Consider the following 22,246-nt stretch of genomic DNA (forward strand, 5'->3'; position numbering starts at 1 on the left):
CGGAATACTAGCTGCCACCGTTGTATGTTTCATGTTCGTTTGCTTTTGTCTGATTGTTGTCACACCTGTTTTCATTTAGTGTCATTAGTGTCCTATTTAGTTCTCGTTGTGTTTGTCAGGTGTTGTGTGTTATTTGATTTTTGTCAGTCGTGTATTTCGCTCGGTTGAGCTTCTCTCCACTGCGCTGGAGTTATTACGCACCTGTGTTGTGCGCTGTTGTTTCATTTTCGCCTTCGTGCGTATTTCGCCTTCGGGCAAGTGTTGTCCGTTTGCCGTGTTTTGGCATTAATACAAGTCTGTTGGATTATCCGTCTGCGTCCTGCGTTTGATTCCACCACTGCACCTACAGCACGCGTTGACAGAATAACACACCACAATGGAATCAGCAGGAGCCGCAGCAGCCCAGGCGACTCTGGAGGACAGGGTCCGGGAACAAGGTGACCAGATCCTGCAGATGGGGACCGCACTGCAGGAGGTGATCACCACCATCCGAGGCTGGGGGACGCCGCCACCGCCACCCTCCGTGCCAGCACCATCGGCCAGTCAGCCTATTCCCGCACCAGAACCCCGAGGAGTCCGACTCTCGCTCCCGAGGGCTTACGATGGGACCGCGGCAGGGTGCCAGGGTTTCCTTCTCCAGGTGGAGCTGTACCTGGCCACTGTGCACCCGGCGCCCTCGGGACATGAGAGCGTGTCCGCCCTGATCTCCTGCCTGTCCGGGAAGGCGTTGGAATGGGCCAACGCGGAGTGGAGGAGGATCGACGCGGACACCATAACTTACAACGAGTTCTCCCGCCGCTTCAAGGCAGTGTTTGGTCCCGCACTGGGGATTCCCTCCAGGTGAGTAGGCGCCCCACTCACCCAGAGCTCTCTGTTGCACATTTTTGTATGCCTGTGCGTTTTCCACAGGTAGCACCTCATTCCCAGCATAAGGCGCTGGTAGATTCAGGCGCGGCTGGGAATTTTATTGATAAGAAGTTTTGTTTAGCTTTAGGGATTCCCCTTCTTCCTGTTGATGTTCCTTTCCCCGTTCATGCCCTAGATAGCCGTCCGTTGGGTGCGGGCTTGATCAGGGAGGTCACTGCGCCACTTAGGATGTGTGCGCAGGGGGGGTCATCAGGAGATGATTCAGCTATTTCTGATTGACTCTCCTGCGTATCCGGTGGTGCTGGGCATGCCCTGGTTGAGTACCCATAACCCATCCATTTCGTGGCAGGAGAGGGCTCTGATGGAGTGGTCTGCCCAGTGTGTGGGTAGATGTTTAGGCGTTTCCGTAGGGGCTACCTCTGTGGAGAGTCCAAACCAGGTGCCCACATTGCACGTTCCCCCTGAGTATGGGGATTTGGCTATTGCGTTTAGTAAGTCGAGGGCGACGCAGTTGCCGCCCCATAGGCAGGGAGATTGTGCGATAGACCTCCAGGCAGGAGCTGCGCTCCCACGGAGCCATGTGTATCCTCTGTCTCAAGAGGAGAAGAAAGCTATGGAGACTTACATAGACGAATCTCTGAGACAAGGATACATACGGCCTTCCACTTCCCCTGCGTCCTCGAGTTTCTTTTTGTGAAGAAAAAGGATGGTGGTTTGCGCCCGTGCATCGATTACCGTGGTCTCAATCAGATTACGGTGAAGTACAGTTATCCACTCCCGCTGATTGCGACCATGACTGAGTCGTTGCATGGGGCGCGTTTCTTCACTAAATTAGATCTCAGGAGCGCGTACAACTTGGTACGCATCAGGGAGGGCGATGAATGGAAGACAGCCTTTAGTACCACCTCGGGCCATTACGAGTATCTGGTCATGCCATACGGGTTGATGAACGCTCCGTCAGTTTTCCAATCATTCGTGGATGAGATCTTCAGGGACATGCAGGGGCAGGGGGTGGTTGTGTACATAGATGACATTCTCGTGTACTCGCCTACCCGTGTCGAGCATGTGGCCCTGGTGCGTAGAGTGTTGCGGAGGCTGGTGGAGCACGACCTGTATGTGAAGGCAGAGAAGTGTCTGTTTTTCCAGGAGTCGGTCTCCTTTTTTGGGGGTATCAGTTGTCTGCGTCAGGGGTGAAGATGGAGGTAGACCGGGTGTCGGCCATGCGTAATTGGCAAACACCAACCACTGTGAAGGAGGTGCAGCAGTTTTTGGGGTTTGCGAATTACTACCGGAGGTTTATCCGGGGGTTTTGGACAGGTGGCAGCTCCCATCACGTCTCTTTTGAAGGGGGGTCCGGTGCGTCTGCAGTGGTCGGCCGAGGCGGACAGGGCGTTTGGGAGGCTGAAGGACCTGTTTACCTCGGCCCCGGTGCTGGCGCATCCGGATCCCTCTTTGCCGTTCCAGGTAGAGGTGGACGCCGTCAGAGGCCGGTCTAGGAGCCGTGCTTTCACAATGGTCTGGCGCGCCACCTAAACTCCGCCCCTGTGCTTTTTATTCTAAGAAGCTCAGTCCGGCGGAGCGGAACTATGACGTAGGGGACAGGGAGCTGTTAGCCGTGGTACAGGCCCTAAAGGTGTGGAGGCACTGGCTTGAGGGGGCTCAACACCCTTTCCTCATTTTGACGGACCACCGTAACCTGGAGTACATCCGGGCAGCGAGGAGGCTGAACCCTCGCCAGGCAAGATGGAATATGTTCTTGACCAGGTTTACTTTTAAGATCACGTACATCCCTGGGTCACAGAACGGTAAGGCAGATGCGCTGTCTCGGCGGTATGACACGGAGGAGAGGTCCGTGGAGCCCACTCCCATACTGCCGGAGTCGTGTCTGGTGGCACCGGTAGTGTGGGAGGTCGATGCTGAACTCGAGCGGGCGCGCGCACCGACCCTAGTCCACCACAGTGCCCGGAGGGTCGGAAGTACGTTCCGCTCGAGGTTCGGGATCGATTGATCTATTGGGCTCACACGTCACCCTCCTCTGGACATCCGGGTATCGGCCGGACAGTGCACTGTCTTAGTGCCAAGTACTGGTGGCCCACGTTGGCAAGGGATGTGAGGGTTTATGTTTCCTCCTGCTCGGTGTGCGCCCAGTGTAAGGCGCCTAGACATCTGCCTAGGGGTAAGTTACTACCCCTGCCCGTGCCACAACGACCATGGTCCCACCTCTCGGTGGATTTCCTTACTGACCTTCCTCCTTCACAGGGGAATACCACTATACTGGTCGTTGTGGACCGGTTTTCTAAGGCCTGTCGTTTGCTCCCCATGCCGGGCCTTCCTACCGCCCTGCAAACTGCCGAAGCCCTATTCACCCATGTGTTCCGGCACTACGGGGTACCCGAGGATATTGTGTCTGATCGGGGTCCCCAATTTACCTCCAGAGTCTGGAGGGCCTTTAAGGAGCGGTTGGGGGTCTCGGTGAGCCTCACCTCGGGTTACCACCCGGAGAGTAATGGGCAGGTGGAACGTGTAAACCAGGATGTGGGCAGGTTTCTTAGAACATACTGCCAGGACCGGCCGGAGGAGTGGGCAAGGTACGTTCCCTGGGCCGAAATGGCCCAGAATTCCCTACGCCATTCCTCCACTAACCTAACCCATTTCCAATGTGTGTTAGGTTACCAGCCGGTTCTGGCACCCTGGCAGCAGAGCCAGATCGAGGCTCCTGCGGTGGATGAGTGGGCGAGGCGCTCGGAGGAGACATGGAACGCTGCACACGTCCACCTGCAGCGGGCCCTCCGACGTCATAAGGCGAGCGCCACCACCGCAATGAGGGACCGGTGTACGCACCTGGTGATCGAGTCTGGCTCTCTACCAGGAACCTGCCCCTCCGCCTGCCCTGTCGGAAACTGGGTCGGCGGTTTGTAGGGCCATTTAAAGTCCTGGGAAGGTTGAACGAGGTGTGTTATAAATTACAGCTACCTGTTGAATATAAAAGTATTAACCCCTCGTTCCATGTGTCCCTTCTCAGGCCGGTGGTAGCTGGCCCACTCCAAGAAAGTGAGATCAGGGAGACTCCTCCGCCCCCATTGGACATCGAGGGGGCACCGGCGTACTCGTGAGGTCCATCTTGGATTCGAGACGTCGGATGGGGGGTCTCCAGTATCTAGTGGAGTGGGAGGGGTACGGTCCGGAGGAGCGGTGCTGGGTGCCGAGGAGAGACATTTTGGACCCGTCTCTCCTGACGGAATTCCATCGTGGGCACCCGACGCACCCCTGCTCCGCGTCCTCCGGGTCGTCCCCCGAGGCCGGAGTCGGCGCACGCCTGGAGCCGCGTCAAGGGGGGGTACTGTCACGGTTTCGGCCGAGGCTGCCTCTCTCCCTTGTTCGGGCAGGCTTCGGCGTTCGTTGTCTCCGGAATACTAGCTGCCACCGTTGTATGTTTCATGTTCGTTTGCTTTTGTCTGATTGTTGTCACACCTGTTTTCATTTAGTGTCATTAGTGTCCTATTTAGTTCTCGTTGTGTTTGTCAGGTGTTGTGTGTTATTGATTTTTGTCAGTCGTGTATTTCGCTCGGTTGAGCTTCTCTCCACTGCGCTGGAGTTATTACGCACCTGTGTTGTGCGCTGTTGTTTCATTTTCGCCTTCGTGCGTATTTCGCCTTCGGGCAAGTGTTGTCCGTTTGCCGTGTTTTGGCATTAATACAAGTCTGTTGGATTATCCGTCTGCGTCCTGCGTTTGATTCCACCACTGCACCTACAGCACGCGTTGACAATTGAGTGCGGTCTTAGTGCCAGCATCGGTTTGTGGTGGTAAATAGACAGCTATGTAGTTCCAAGATGGCGAAGTAGTGCAGTCCTGTTTCTGTCGTGTGTCTGTAAATAGCCTGTAAATACCCTGTTTTTTTGTATTTTTCGTACATGTTTCCCTATCAGACTTTTCATCCTTCTACAAAATATACTTTCCTGCAACCCGCCTCACTCAATGTGGAACGGATTCTATTGTTGACTTACCTTTGTCTAGAATCTCCAGTTGAAACTAGCTAGCCAGTTTCAGCTAACTAGCTACTTGCTATTAGCCACAGCTAGCGGTGTTTCACTCAGAACATTGGATTTTTTTCCGCAGGATTAATTTTAATCACTGGACATTGATCACCTGATATTCGGCCAGTCTGCACAGCGCGTTATCGACCCAGAACATATCAGTTTTTCCGCCGGAATCACTGAATCACTGGACCTTTAACTCCGGATTCATCGCTACCAGCTGGCTACAACAAAACGGACGCTGTGGTCTGGCTAATCATCCTGAGCTAGGCCCATCTCCCGGCTATCTACCTCTCTGTCAACCGGACGGGACCACCTAGTGTTGACACGAAGCCCCGCCGATCCTACACGACTGGTCTGCCGACGAAATCGTCTGATGTGGTTACGACGTTAACCACGAAGATTCCATCCATCTGCTAGCCCTTACTAGCCCCTGCTAACCCTCTTACTCACTAGCGCTTCACCACCGGACCTTATGATAACTCAGCTATACAGCTGATATCTGCTGGACTGTTCCTTTTTACGGTACTACATCCTGTTTATGTTTAGCCTCAGCCCAAACATGGTTAGTTTATTGTTGTTTCGGTTATTTCTAATTGTACTATATCACTGTAGACCCCCCAGCCTAGCTAAACCTGCCTTAGATAGCTATTTTGTCCCTCCCCCCATACACTCAGAGACCGACTCAATTGATGCCTCTAGAGATACTATCTCTTTCATTGTTACCCAACGCTTAGGTTTACCTCCACTTTACTCATATCCTTCCATATCCTTGTCTGTACATAATGCCCTGAATCTTTTCTATAACACCCGGAAATCTGCCCCCTTTATTCTATGTACCCAACGCACTAGAAGACCAGTTCTTAAAGCCTTTAGCCGTATCCTTATTCTAGTCCTCCTCTGTTCCTCTGGCGATGTAGAGGCTAACCCAGGCCCTGCAGCCCTCAGTATCACTCCTACTCCCCAGGCGCTATCATTTGATGACTTCTGTAATCGCAAAAGTCTTGGTTTCTTGCACATAAATATCAGAAGTCTACTTCCTAAGTTTGAGTTATTTACTGCGTTAGCACACTCTGCCAACCCTGATGTTCTAGCAGTGTCTGAATCCTGGCTCAGGAAGGCCACCAAAAATTCTGAAATTTCCATCCCCAACTATAACATTTTCCGTCTAGATAGAACTGCCAAAGGGGGTGGAGTTGCAATCTACTGTAGAGATAGCCTGCAGAGCTCTATCATACTATCCAGGTCTGTGCCCAAACAGTTTGAGCTTCTACTTCTAAAGATCCACCTTTCCAGAAATAAGTCTCTCACTGTTGCCGCTTGCTACAGACCCCCCTCAGCCCCCCAGCTGTGCCCTGGACACCATATGTGAATTGATTGCCCCCATTTATCCTCAGAGTTTGTACTGCTTGGTGACCTAAATTGGGATATGCTTAATACCCCAGCCATCCTACAATCCAAGCTAGATGCCCTCAACCTCACGCAAATTATCAACGAACCTACCAGGTACAACCCTAAATCCGTAAACATGGGTACCCTCATAGATATCATCCTGACTAACACACCCTCTAAATACACCTCAGCTGTCTTCAACCAGGATCTCAGCGATCACTGCCTTATTGCCTGCGTCCGTAACGGGTCCGCGGTCAAACGACCACCCCTCATCACTGTCAAACGCTCCCTAAAACACTTTAGCGAGGAGGCCTTCCTAATTGACCTGGCCCAGGTATCCTGGATGGATATAGATCTCATTCCGTCAGTAGAGGATGCCTGGTTGTTCCTTAAAAGTAATTTCCTCTCAATCTTAAATAAACATGCCCCATTCAAAAATACAGAACTAAGAACCGATATAGCCCCTGGTTCTCCTCAGACTTGACTGCCCTTGACCAGCACAAAAACATCCTGTGGCGTACAGCATTAGCATCAAATAGCCCCCGCGATATGCAACTTTTCAGGGAAGTTAGGAACCAATATACACAAGCAGTCAGGAAAGCAAAGGCTAACTTTTTCAAACAGAAATTTGCTTCCTGTAGCACTAACTCCAAAAAGTTTTGGGACACTGTAAAGTCCATGGAGAATAAGAGCACTTCCTCCCAGCTGCCCACTGCACTGAGGCTAGGAAACACTATCACCACCGATAAATCTACAATAATCGAGAATTTCAACAAGCATTTTGCTACAGCTGGCCATGCTTTCCATCTGGCTACCACTAACCCGGCCACCAACTCTGCACCCTCTGCTGCAACTTGCCCATGCCCCCCCCGCTTCTCCTTCACACAAATTCAGACAGCTGATGTTTTGAAAGCGCTGCAAAATCTGGACCCCTACAAATCAGCTGGGCTAGACAATATGGACCCTTTCTTTATAAAACTAGCCGCCAAAATTGTCGCAACCCCTATTACTAGTCTGTTCAACCTCTCTTTCATAACGTCTGAGATCCCCAGAGATTGGAAAGCTGCCGCGGTCATCCCCCTCTTCAAAGGGGGTGACACTCTAGATCCAAACTGCTACAGACCTATATCCATCCTGCCCTGCCTTTCGAAAGTATTCGAAAGCCAAGTTAACAAACAGATCATCGACCATTTCGAATACCACCGTACCTTCTCCGCTATGCAATCCGGTTTCCGAGCTGGTCACGGGTGCACTTCAGCCACGCTCAAGGTCCTAAACGATATTATAACCGCGTTTGATAATAGACAGTACTGTGCAGCCGTCTTCATCGACCTGGCCAAGGCTTTCGACTCTGTCAACCACCGCATTCTTATTGGCAGACTAAATAGCCTTGGTTTCTCAAATGACTGCCTCGCCTGGTTCACCAACTACTTCTCAGATAGAGTTCAGTGTGTCAAATCGGAGGGCCTGTTGTCTGGACCTATGGCAGTCTCTATGGGGGTGCCACAGGGTTCAATTCTTGGGCCGACACTTTTCTCCGTGTATATCAATGATGTCGCTCTTGCTGCTGGTGACTCTCAGATCCACCTCTACGCAGACGACACCATTTTGTATACATCTGGCCCTTCATTGGACACTGTGTTAACAAACCTCCAAACGAGCTTCAATGCCATACAACAATCCTTCAGTAGCCTTCAACTGCTCTTAAACACTAGTAAAACTAAATGCATGCTTTTCAATCGAACGCTGCTAGCACCCGCCCACCCGACTAGAATCACCACTCTCGACGGGTCTGACCTAGAGTATGTGGACAACTACAAATATCTAGGTGTCTGGTTAGACTGTAAACTCAACTTCCAGACTCACATAAAGAATCTCCAATCCAAAGTTAAATCTAGAATCGGCTTCCTATTTCGCAACAAAGCCTCCTTCACTCATGCTGCCAAACATGCCCTCGTAAAACTGACTATCCTACCGATCCTTGACTTCGGCGATGTCATTTACAAAATAGCCTCCAACACTCTACTCAGCAAATTGGATGTAGTCTATCACAGTGCCATCCGTTTTGTCTCCAAAGCCCCATACACTACCCACCACTGTGACCTGTACGCTCTTGTTGGCTGGTCCTCACTACATGTCCGTCGTCAAACCCACTGGCTCCAGGCCATCTATAAATCACTGCTAGGCAAATCCCGCCTTATCTTAGCTCATTGGTCACCATAGCAGCACCCACCCGTAGTCTGCGCTCCAGCAGGTATATCTCACTGGTCATTCCCAAAGCCAACACCTCCTTTGGCCGCCATTCCTTCCAGTTCTCTGCTGCCAATGACTGGAACGAATTGCAAAAATCTCTGAAGCTGGAGACTCTTATCTCCCTCAATAACTTTAAGCATCAGTTGTCAGAGCACCTTACCGATCACTGCACCTGTACACAGCCCATCTGAAATTAGCCCACCCAACTACCTCATCCCTATATTGTTATTTATTTTGCTCTTTTGCACCCCAGTATCTCTATTTGCACATAATCTCTTGCACATCTAGCATTCCAGTGTTAATACTATTGAAATTATTCTGCACTATAGCCTATTTATTGCCTTACCTCCATAACTTGCTACATTTGCACACACTGTATATATATTTTCTGTTGTATTTCTGACTTTGTTTTTTTTACCCCATATGTAACTCTGTGTTGTTTTTATTGCACTACTTTGCTTTATCTTGGCCAGGTCGCAGTTGTAAATGAGAACCTGTTCTCAAATGGCTTACCTGGTTAAATAAAGGTGAAATAAAAAAATGAAAAATAAAAAATGAAAAATATAGATGAAAACTCTCTTGGTAGATAGTGTGGTCTACAGCTTATCATGAGATACTCTACCTCAGGCGAGCAAAACCTTGAGACTTCCACCAGCTATTAGTGTCTGTAGTGTAAATATTACAATTTCAACACCTCTATGCATCATTCTGTATTAATGTCTCTTGTGTAAATATCTCAATTCAACACCTCTATGCATCATGCTGTATAAATATATAAGAGCTAGCATCAGTTATAGTGTGACACCATAATTCCTGTGTGTGTGTGTGTTTGTGTGTGGGTGTTTGTGTGTGTGTTTGTGTGTGTGTGTTTTTCCCTCCAAAGAGCCCAGGGATGCCCCATCAGAGGTGAAAGCTTCCAGCATTTCCTCTTCGGAAATTAAAGTTACTTGGAGACCGCCCAACCCTGGTCATGGGAGACCACTGGGATACGAGGTGTGTGTGTGTGTGTGGGGGGGGGGGGGGTTGGGTGCATGTACTATATTCTCAAAGATTTTAATATTTTGCATTAGAGACATTTCACCTCTGTACTAAATACTAGGATAAAGGAAACAGTAATTCGAAAGAACCATGTCCAACTCTACCTTTCTCTCAGGTGAGCTACTGTAAGGACAGTGAGCAGGAGGGGTCAAGGAACAAGAAGAGGACAGCAGGGAACGAGACGTCTATGGTGCTGACAGGGCTGGAGGGGAACAGAGTGTACCGCATCACAGTCAGAGGCTTCAACAGTATCGGCCAGGGCCCTGCATCGACCGCTAGCACCGCCAGGACCAGGAAAGACCGTGAGTACAGCAACTCTCACACTACCAACTCACACACTACCAACTCACACACTACCAACTCTCACACTACCAACTCACACACTACCAACTCACACACTACCAACTCACACACAACCAACTCTCACACTACCAACTCACACACAACCAACTCACACACTACCAACTCACACACTACCAACTCTCACACTACCAACTCACACACTACCAACTCAGACACTACCAACTCAGACACTACCAACTCTCACACTACCAACTCACACACTACCAACTCACACACTACCAACTCTCACACTACCAACTCTCACACTACCAACTCTCACACTACCAACTCACACACTACCAACTCACACACTACCAACTCACACACAACCAACTCTCACACTACCAACTCACACACAACCAACTCACACACTACCAACTCACACACTACCAACTCTCACACTACCAACTCACACACTACCAACTCACACACTACCAACTCACACACTACCAACTCACACACTACCAACTCACACACTACCAACTCTCACACTACCAACTCTCACACTACCAACTCTCACACTACCAACTCACACACTACCAACTCTCACACTACCAACTCTCACACTACCAACTCACACACTACCAACTCACACACTACCAACTCACACACTACCAACTCACACACTACCAACTCACACACTACCAACTCACACACTACCAACTCACACACTACCAACTCACACACTACCAACTCACACACTACCAACTCACACACAACCAACTCACACACTACCAACTCACACACTACCAACTCTCACACTACCAACTCACACACTACCAACTCACACACTACCAACTCACACACAACCAACTCTCACACTACCAACTCACACACTACCAACTCTCACACTACCAACTCACACACTACCAACTCTCACACTACCAACTCTCACACTACCAACTCACACACTACCAACTCACACACTACCAACTCTCACACTACCAACTCACACACTACCAACTCACACACTACCAACTCACACACAACCAACTCACACACTACCAACTCACACACTACCAACTCACACACAACCAACTCACACACTACCAACTCTCACACTACCAACTCTCACACTACCAACTCTCACACTACCAACTCACACACTACCAACTCACACACTACCAACTCATACACTACCAACTCTCACACTACCAGCTCACACACTACCAACTCTCACACTTCCAACTCAGACACAACCAACTCACACACTACCAACTCACACACTACCAACTCACACACTACCAACTCACACACTACCAACTCACACACTACCAACTCACACACTACCAACTCTCACACTACCAACTCAGACACAACCAACTCTCAGACAACCAACTCTCACACTACCAACTCAGACACTACCAACTCAGACACTACCAACTCACACACTACCAACTCAGACACTACCAACTCAGACACCTAGCTCTGCAAAGTCCAGGAAACACAGTGTACACCAATACCAGCCATACTGTATATAGAGACATTCTCTCCTTTGATATACTGCATGAGCTGTTTATTGTAGCCAGCACCATTCCAGCAAGTCAAATTCCTTGTACATGTAAATGCCAATTAAATGTGATGCTGATTCTGATGCTGATTTTGATCAAGGTGATTCTGATAAATATCATTCTGATATGGAGAAATTTTCTAATTCGACATGTTAATGTTAGACAGATTATATTTTATTTTGCGTACAAGAAACATGAATGTACCATAATTGACCTAACAGATTAAACCTCCCTGTGCATTTAGTTTTATTATTAACTGATAACTGTGCTTTCTCCTCAGCTCCAGTCCATCCTCCAGCCAATCTCATGTGGATTCAGGAAGGGACGAACGTGTCTCTAAACTGGGACCCAGTCAAGTCTAAAGACAACGAGTCAGATGTCATAGGATACAAGGTATGCCCACCTTACTGTACTCTACTGCCATTTCAGCTCATACTCATCCTATCTAGGAGCTGGTGTCCTGGCTCAATACCCATCCTGACCTGGTGTCCTGGCTCAATAGCCATCCTGACCTGGTGTCCTGTCTCAATAACCATCATGACCTGGTGTCCTGGCTCAATACCCATCCTGACCTGGTGTAATGGCTCAATAACCATCCTGACCTGGTGTCCTGGCTCAATATCCATCCTGACCTAGTGTCCTGGCTCAATATCCATCCTGACCTGGTGTCCGGAATCAATACCCATCCTGACATGGTGTCCTGGCTAAATACCCATTCCGATCTGGTGTCCTGGCTCAATACCCATCCTGACCTGGTGTCCTGGCTCAATATCCATCCTGACTGGTGTCCTGGCTCAATACCCATCCTGACCTGGTGTCCTGGCTCAATATCCATCCTTACTGGTGTCCTGGCTCAATACCCATCCTGACCTGGTGTACTGGCTCAATAACCATCCTGACCTGGTGTCCTGGCTCAATATCCATCCTGACCTGGTGTCCTGGCTCAATACACATCCTGACCTGGTGTCCTGGCTAAATATCCATCCTGACCTGGTGTCCTGGCTCAAAATCCATCCTGACCTGGTGTCCTGACTCAATACCCATCCTGACCTGGTGTCCTGACTTAATACCCATCCTGACCTGGTGTCCTGGCTCAATATCTATCCTGACCTGGTGTCCTGGCTCAATATCCATCCTGACCTGGTGTCCTGGCTCAATACCCATCCTGACCTGGTGTCCTGGCTCAATACCCATCCTGACCTGGTGTCCTGGCTCAATATCCATCCTGACCTGGTGTCCTGGCTCAATAACCATCCTGACCTGGTGTCCTGGCTCAATACCCATCCTGACCTGGTGTCCTGCTCAATATCCATCCTGACCTGGTGTCCTGACTCAATACCCAACCTGACCTGGTGTCCTGGCTCAATATCCATCCTGCCCTGGTGTCCTGACTCAATACCCAACCTGACCTGGTGTCCTGGCTCAATAACCATCCTGACCTGGTGTCCTGGCTCAATACCCATCCTGACCTGGTGTCCTGCTCAATATCCATCCTGACCTGGTGTCCTGGCTCAATATCCATCCTGACCTGGTGTCCTGGCTCAATATCCATCCTGACCTGGTGTCCTGGCTCAATAACCATCCTGACCTGGTGTCCTGGCTCAATACCCATCCTGACCTGGTGTCCTGGCTCAATATCCATCCTGACCTGGTGTCCTGACTCAATACCCAACCTGACCTGGTGTCCTGGCTCAATATCCATCCTGACCTGGTGTCCTGACTCAATACCCAACCTGACCTGGTGTCCTGGCTCAATATCCATCCTGCCCTGGTGTCCTGACTCAATACCCAACCTGACCTGGTGTCCTGGCTCAATAGCCATCCTGACCTGGTGTCCTGTCTCAATACCCATCATGACCTGGTGTCCTGGCTCAATACCCATCCTGACCTGGTGTACTTGCTCAATAACCATCCTGACCTGGTGTCCTGGCTCAATATCCATCCTGACCTAGTGTCCTGGCTCAATATCCATCCTGACCTGGTGTCCGGAATCAATACCCATCCTGACATGGTGTCCTGGCTAAATACCCATTCCGATCTGGTGTCCTGGCTCAATACCCATCCTGACCTGGTGTCCTGGCTCAATATCCATCCTGACTGGTGTCCTGGCTCAATACCCATCCTGACCTGGTGTACTGGCTCAATAACCATCCTGACCTGGTGTCCTAGCTCAATATCCATCCTGACCTGGTGTCCTGGCTCAATACACATCCTGACCTGGTGTCCTGGCTAAATATCCATCCTGACCTGGTGTCCTGGCTCAATATCCATCCTGACCTGGTGTCCTGACTCAATACCCATCCTGACCTGGTGTCCTGACTTAATACCCATCCTGACCTGGTGTCCTGGCTCAATATCTATCCTGACCTGGTGTCCTGGCTCAATATCCATCCTGACCTGGTGTCCTGGCTCAATACCCATCCTGACCTGGTGTCCTGGCTCAATACCCATCCTGACCTGGTGTCCTGGCTCAATACCCATCCTGACCTGGTGTCCTGGCTCAATATCCATCCTGACCTGGTGTCCTGGCTCAATAACCATCCTGACCTGATGTCCTTGCTCAATACCCGTCCTGACCTGGTGTCCTGGCTCAATATTCATCCTGACCTGGTGTCCTGACTCAATACCCAACCTGACCTGGTGTCCTGGCTCAATATCCATCCTGACCTGGTGTTCTGACTCAATACCCAACCTGACCTGGTGTCCTGGCTCAATAGCCATCCTGACCTGGTGTCCTGTCTCAATACCCATCATGACCTGGTGTCCTGGCTCAATACCCATCCTGACCTGGTGTACTGGCTCAATAACCATCCTGACCTGGTGTCCTGGCTCAATATCCATCCTGACCTAGTGTCCTGGCTCAATATCCATCCTGACCTGGTGTCCGGAATCAATACCCATCCTGACATGGTGTCCTGGCTAAATACCCATTCCGATCTGGTGTCCTGGCTCAATACCCATCCTGACCTGGTGTCCTGGCTCAATATCCATCCTGACTGGTGTCCTGGCTCAATACCCATCCTGACCTGGTGTACTGGCTCAATAACCATCCTGACCTGGTGTCCTAGCTCAATATCCATCCTGACCTGGTGTCCTGGCTCAATACACATCCTGACCTGGTGTCCTGGCTAAATATCCATCCTGACCTGGTGTCCTGGCTCAATATCCATCCTGACCTGGTGTCCTGACTCAATACCCATCCTGACCTGGTGTCCTGACTTAATACCCATCCTGACCTGGTGTCCTGGCTCAATATCTATCCTGACCTGGTGTCCTGGCTCAATATCCATCCTGACCTGGTGTCCTGGCTCAATACCCATCCTGACCTGGTGTCCTGGCTCAATACCCATCCTGCCCTGGTGTCCTGGCTCAATACCCATCCTGACCTGGTGTCCTGGCTCAATATCCATCCTGACCTGGTGTCCTGGCTCAATAACCATCCTGACCTGATGTCCTGGCTCAATACCCATCCTGACCTGGTGTCCTGGCTCAATATTCATCCTGACCTGGTGTCCTGACTCAATACCCAACCTGACCTGGTGTCCTGGCTCAATACCCATCCTGACCTGGTGTTCTGACTCAATACCCAACCTGACCTGGTGTCAATCAATCAATCAATCAATCAATTTTATTTTATATAGCCCTTCTTACATCAGCTAATATCTCGAAGTGCTGTACAGAAACCCAGCCTAAAACCCCAAACAGCTAGTAATGCAGGTGTAGAAGCACGGTGGCTAGGAAAAACTCCCTAGAAAGGCGAAAGCCTAGGAAGAAACCTAGAGAGGAACCAGGCTATGAGGGGTGGCCAGTCCTCTTCTGGCTGTGCCGGGTGGAGATTATAACAGAACCATGCCAAGATGTTCAAAAATGTTCATAAGTGACAAGCATGGTCAAATAATAATCAGGAATAAATCTCAGTTGGCTTTTCATAGCCGATCATTAAGAGTTGAAAACAGCAGGTCTGGGACAGGTAGGGGTTCCATAACCGCAGGCAGAACAGTTGAAACTGGAATAGCAGCAAGGCCAGGCGGACTGGGGACAGCAAGGTGTCATCATGCCCGGTAGTCCTGACGTATGGTCCTAGGGCTCAGGTTCTCAGAGAGAAAGAGAGAACGAGAGAATTAGAGAGAGCATACTTAAATTCACACAGGACACTGGATAAGACAGGAGAAGTACTCCAGGTATAACCAACTAACCCCAGCCCCCCGACACATAAACTACTGCAGCATAAATACTGGAGGCTGAGACAGGAGCGGTCCGGAGACACTGTGGCCCCATCCGAAGAAACCCCGGACAGGGCCAAACAGGAAGGATATAACCCCCACCCACTCCGCCAAAGCACAGCCCCCCGCACCACTAGAGGGATATCCCCAACCACCAACTTACAATCCTGAGACAAGGCCGAGTATAGCCCACAGAGGTCTCCACCACAGCACAAACCAAGGGGGGGGCGCCAACCCAGACAGGAAGATCACGTCAGTAACTCAACCCACTCAAGTGACGCACCCCTCCCAGGGACGGCATGAAAGAGCACCAGCAAGCCAGTGACTCAGCCCCTGCAACAGGGTTAGAGGCAGAGAACCCCAGTGGAGAGGGGAACCGGCCCGGCAGAGACAGCAAGGGCTGTTCGTTGCTCCAGCCTTTCCGTTCACCTTCACACTCCTGGGCCAGACTACACTCAATCATATGACCTACTGAAGAGATAAGTCTTCAGTAAAGACTTAAAGGTTGAGACCGAGTCTGCGTCTCTCACATGGGTAGGCAGACTGTTCCATAAAAATGGAGATCTATAGGAGAAAGCCCTGCCTCCCGCTGTTTGCTTAGAAATTCTAGGGACAATTAGGAGGCCTGCGTCTTGTGACCGTAGCGTACGTATTGGTATGTACGGCAGGACCAACTCGGAAAGATAGGTAGGAGCAAGCCCATGTAACGCTTTATAGGTTAACAGTAAAACCTTGAAATCAGCCCTTGCCTTAACAGGAAGCCAGTGTAGGGAAGCTAGCACTGGAGTAATATGATCAAATTTCTTGGTTCTAGTCAGGATTCTAGCAGCCGTATTTAGCACTAACTGAAGTTTATTTAGTGCTTTATCCGGTAGCCGGAAAATAGAGCATTGCAGTAGTCTAACCTAGAAGTAACAAATGCATGGATTAATTTTTCTGCATCATTTTTGGACAGAAAATTTCTGATTTTTGCAATGTTACGTAGATGGAAAAAAGCTGTCCTTGAAACAGTCTTGATATGTTCGTCAAAAGAGAGATCAGGGTCAAGAGTAACACCGAGGTCCTTCACAGTTTTATTTGAGACGACTTTACAACCATCTAGATGAATTGTCAGATTTAACAGAAGATCTCTTTGTTTCTTGGGACCTAGAACAAGCATCTCTGTTTTGTCCGAGTTTAAAAGTAAAAAGTTTTCAGCCATCCACTTCCTTATGTCTGAAACACAGGCTTCTAGCGAGGGCAATTTTGGGGCTTCACCATGTTTCATTGAAATGTACAGCTGTGTGTCATCCGCATAGCAGTGAAAGTTAACATTATGTTTTCGAATAACATCCCCAAGAGGTAAAATATATAGTGAAAACAATAGTGGTCCTAAAACGGAACCTTGAGGAACACCGAAATGTACAGTTGATTTGTCGGAGGACAGACCATTCACAGAGACAAACTGATATCTTTCCGACAGGTAGGATCTAAACCAGGCCAGAACTTGTCCGTGTAGACCAATTTGGGTTTCCAGTCTCTCCAAAAGAATGTGGTGATCGATGGTGTCAAAGGCAGCACTAAGGTCTAGTAGCACGAGGACAGATGCAGAGCCTCGGTCTGACGCCATTAAAAGGTCATTTACCACCTTCACAAGTGCAGTCTCAGTGCTATGATGGGGTCTAAAACCAGACTGAAGCATTTCGTATACATTGTTTGTCTTCAGAAAGGCAGTGAGTTGCTGCGCAACAGCTTTTTCTAAAATTTTTGAGAGGAATGGAAGATTCGATATAGGCCGATAGTTTTTTATATTTTCCGGGTCAAGGTTTGGCTTTTTCAAGAGAGGCTTTATCACTGCCACTTTTAGTGAGTTTGGTACACATCCGGTGGATAGAGAGCTGTTTATTATGTTCAACATAGGAGGGCCAAGCACAGGAAGCAGCTCCTTCAGCAGTTTAGTAGGAATAGGATCCAGTATGCAGCTTGAAGGTTTAGAGGCCATGATTATTTTCATCATTGTGTCAAGAGATATAGTACTAAAACACTTAAGTGTCTCTCCCGATCCCAGGCCCTCGCAGAGTCTGTGCAGATCCAGGACAGCTAAGCCCTGGAGGAATACGCAGATTCAAAGAGGAGTCCGTAATTTGCTTTCTAATGGTCATGATCTTTTCCTCAAAGAAGTTCATGAATTTATCACTGCTGAAGTGAAAGCCATCCTCTCTTGGGGAATGCTGCTTTTTAGTTAGCTTTGCAACAGTATCAAAAAGAAATTTTGGATTGTTCTTATTTTCCTCAATTAAGTTGGAAAAGTAGGATGATCGAGCAGCAGTGAGGGCTCTTCGGTACTGCACGGTACTGTCTTTCCAAGCTAGTCGGAAGACTTCCAGTTTGGTGTGGCGCCATTTCCGTTCCAATTTCCTGGAAGCTTGCTTCAAAGCTCGGGTATTTTCTGTATACCAGGGAGCTAGTTTCTTATGACAAATGTTTTTCGTTTTTAGGGGTGCAACTGCATCTAGGGTATTGCGCAAGGTTAAATTGAGTTCCTCAGTTAAGTGGTTAACTGATTTTTGTCCTCTGACGTCCTTGGGTAGGCAGAAGGAGTCTGGAAGGGCATCAATGAATTTTTGTGTTGTTTGAGAATTTATAGCACGACTTTTGATGCTCCTTGGTTGGGGTCTGAGCAGATTATTTGTTGCGATTGCAAATGTAATAAAATGGTGGTCCGATAGTCCAGGATTTTGTGGAAAAACATTAAGATCTACAACATTTATTCCATGGGACAAAACTAGGTCCAGAGTATGACTGTGGCAGTGAGTAGGTCCAGAGACATGTTGGACAAAACCCACTGAGTTGATAATGGCTCCGAAAGACTTTTGGAGTGGGTCTGTGGACTTCTCCATGTGAATATTAAAATCACCAAAAATTAGAATATGATCTGCTATGACTACAAGGTCTGATAGGAATTCAGGAAACTCAGAGAGGAACGCTGTATATGGCCCAGGAGGCCTGTAAACAGTAGCTATAAAAAGTGATTGAGTAGGCTGCATAGATTTCATGACTAGAAGCTCAAAAGATGAAAACGCCATTTTTTTTTTGTAAATTGAAATTTGCTATCGTAAATGTTAGCAACACCTCCGCCTTTGCGGGATGCACGGGGAATATGGTCACTAGTGTAACCAGGAGGTGAGGCCTCATTTAACACAGCAAATTCATCAGGCTTAAGCCATGTTTCAGTCAGGCCAATCACATCGAGATTATGATCAGTGATTAGTTCATTGACTATGACTGCCTTTGAAGTGAGGGATCTAACATTAAGTAACCCTATTTTGAGATGTGAGGTATCACGATCTCTTTCAATAATGGCAGGAATGGAGGAGGTCTTTATCCTAATAAGATTGCTAGGGTGAACACCGCCATGTTTAGTTTTGCCCAACCTAGGTCGAGGCACAGACACAGTCTCAATGGGTATGGCTGAGCTGACTACACTGACTGTGCTATTGGCAGACTCCACTAAGCTGGCAGGTTGGCTAACAGCCTGCTGCCTGGCCTGCACCCTATTTCACTGTGGGGCTAGAGGAGTTAGAGCCCTATCTATGTTGGTAGATAAGAGGAGAGCACCCCTCCAGCTAGGATGGAGTCCGTCACTCCTCAGCAGGTCAGGCTTGGTCCTGTTTGTGGGTGAGTCCCAGAAAGAGGGCCAATTATCCACAAATGTTATCTTTTGGGAGGGGCAGAAAACAGTTTTCAACCAGCGATTAAGTGCTGAGACTCTGCTGTAGAGCTCGTCACTTCCCCTAACTGGGAGGGGGCCAGAGACAATTACTCGATGCCGACACATCTTTCTAGCTGATTTACAAGCTGAAGCTATGTTGCACTTGGTGACCTCTGACTGTTTCATCCTAACATCGTTGGTGCCGACGTGGATAACAATATCTCTATACTCTCTACACTCGCCAGTTTTAGCTTTAGCCAGCACCATCTTTAGATTAGCCTTAACGTCGGTAGCCCTGCCCCCTGGTAAACAGTGTATGATCGCTGGGTGATTCGTTTTAAGTCTAATACTGCGGGTAATGGAGTCGCCAATGACTAGGGTTTTCAATTTGTCAGAGCTAATGGTGGGAGCCTTCGGGCGTCTCAGACCCCGTAACGGGAGGAGTAGAGACTAGAGAAGACTCAGACTCAGACTCCGACTCGCTACATAATGGGGAAAACCGGTTGAAGGTTTCTGTCGGCTGAATGAGCGACACCGGTTGAGCATTCCAACAGTATTTCCCTCCAGAAGCCATGAGAAAGTTGTCCGGCTGCGGGGACTGTGCGGGGGATTTATACTAACGTTACTGTCTGTACTTACTGGTGGCACAGACGCTGTTTCTTCCTTTCCTACACTGAGATTACCCTTGCCTAACGATTGCGTCTGAAGCTGGGCTTGTAGCACAGCTATTTTCGCCGTAAGGCGATCGTTCTCCTGTATATTATGAGTACAGCGACTGCAATTAGAAGACATCATGTTAATGTTACTACTTAGCTTCGGCTGTTGAAGATGTTGATGAACCATGTCCAGATAAAGCGTCCGGAGTGAAAAAGTTGAATAAGGGAAAAAAGTTGCGATGGAAAAAGGAAAATAACGTAAAGTTGGCAGCTAAAACGCACAGGAAAATGACTCTTCTGTCTCGGGATAAACGTCCGGGGTGAAAAAGTTTAACGAAAAAAGATGAGTGAGGACAAAACTAAAAAGTTGGTAAATTTGTTGAACACAAAGATTGATTAAACGTTTATTAAAAGTAAAACGTGAATAGTTTGGCAGGTAGCCAAGTAGCAACAAACAGCACAGCAGTACGGAGACAATGCGGAAGCGAGACGGAAGTCACGTCAAATCTCGTCCTGGCTCAATACCCAACCTGACCTGGTGTCCTGGCTCAATACCCAACCTGACCTGGTGTCCTGGCTCAATATCCATCCTGACCTGGTGTCTTGTATCAATACCCATCATGACCTGGTGTCCTGGCTCAATATCCATCCTGACCTGGTGTCCTGACTCAATACCCAACCTGACCTGGTGTCCTGGCTGGTGTCCTGTCTCAATATCCATCCTGACCTGGTGTCCTGGCTCAATAGCCATCCTGACCTGGTGTCCTGGCTCAATACCCATCCTGACCTGGTGTCCTGGCTCAATAGCCATCCTGACCTGGTGTCCTGTCTCAATACCCATCATGACCTGGTGTCCTGGCTCAATATCCATCCTGACCTGGTGTCCTGACTCAATACCCAACCTGACCTGGTGTCCTGGCTCAATATCCATCCTGACCTGGTGTCCTGACTCAATATCCATCCTGACCTGGTGTCCTGGCTCAATAGCCATCCTGACCTGGTGTCCTGGCTCAATACCCATCCTGACCTGGTGTCCTGGCTCAATATCCATCCTGACCTGGTGTCCTGACTCAATACCCAACCTGACCTGGTGTCCTGACTCAATACCCAACCTGACCTGGTGTCCTGACTCAATACCCAACCTGACCTGGTGTCCTGGCTCAATATCCATCCTGACCTGGTGTCCTGACTCAATATCCAACCTGACCTGGTGTCCTGGCTCAATACCCAACCTGACCTGGTGTCCTGACTCAATACCCAACCTGACCTGGTGTCCTGGCTCAATACCCAACCTGACCTGGTGTCCTGGCTCAATACCCAACCTGACCTGGTGTCCTGGCTCAATACCCAACCTGACCTGGTGTCCTGGCTCAATATCCATTCTGACCATCTTACTATTATGGCCTCCTAATCACCCCCTGATAACTCATCCAACCATACTATCATACTGTATATATCCACTTAATCACCCCCGATAACTCATCCAACCATACTATCATACTAAACTAAAAACTGTTTGAAGTGAGAAGCAGGCGTTGGTCTGAAGCCGAAAAATAATGAAATCCACATGAGCACCACAATGTCTACTCCACCCATGCTCTACCAAGGTTTTCCAGCACACAGCTTTGACCTACTACAGTAGCTATGTTGGTCTATTGTACTTCAAACTATGTGTAGGCAGGTTGCTTAGGATTCAAACCTTTTTAAACTGACTTCAGCCATGTGAAAAACCTTCCAAATATTAATATGTCTAGCTAGCTTGCTTCTTTTGCTTGTAGATTGCTTGTCATCTGACTAGTGTTAGCTAGCTAGATACTGCTGTTAGCCTGCTACTAGCTAGCGGCTGTTGCGCAGTATCAGAGTTGCAGGTCTTGGTTTTAGAACACTGAGATTCGCCTGAAAAGGTAGCACATGGTTGGTTCTTAATGGACAGAAATGAGCATGTGAGATTGATAAATTATACATTCTAAACAGTTGCACCTATATATTTAGTCAATCCGGCATTTGTAATGTCCAATGGTCACGTTATGGGTGCTATAGTCTCATTTTAATCCAACGTCTAGAATTTCAGCTAACGTTAGGTGGGTGTAGCAAATACTCGGAGAACTCAATTGTTAACAACCATGTTGGTTTTTCTCTGTAATGACCGAACGGCTCATGACGTGAGGCGTGGAGTGTGTTGTGTGCCTCCAAACAAGTTGATTTGACATTGGTGTCATTTTGGATTAGATTTGATGG

At 48.8% G+C, this 22,246-nt stretch overlaps 1 protein-coding gene across 1 annotated transcript in view; it reads left to right on the plus strand.

Moving 5' to 3' along the window:
- Window positions 1–22,246, plus strand: part of LOC121559952 (contactin-5-like) — a 326,846-nt gene that overhangs the window by 277,038 nt on the left and 27,562 nt on the right. The window contains exons 15-17 of the mRNA XM_045219969.1: window positions 9,431–9,540; window positions 9,701–9,887; window positions 11,719–11,831. Of these exons, the coding sequence (XP_045075904.1) occupies window positions 9,431–9,540; window positions 9,701–9,887; window positions 11,719–11,831 (410 nt within the window). The remainder of the gene's footprint in view (window positions 1–9,430; window positions 9,541–9,700; window positions 9,888–11,718; window positions 11,832–22,246) is intronic.

The sequence above is a fragment of the Coregonus clupeaformis genome, chromosome 6, assembly GCF_020615455.1.
Source record: "Coregonus clupeaformis isolate EN_2021a chromosome 6, ASM2061545v1, whole genome shotgun sequence".
In the NCBI taxonomy this organism is placed as follows: domain Eukaryota; kingdom Metazoa; phylum Chordata; class Actinopteri; order Salmoniformes; family Salmonidae; genus Coregonus; species Coregonus clupeaformis.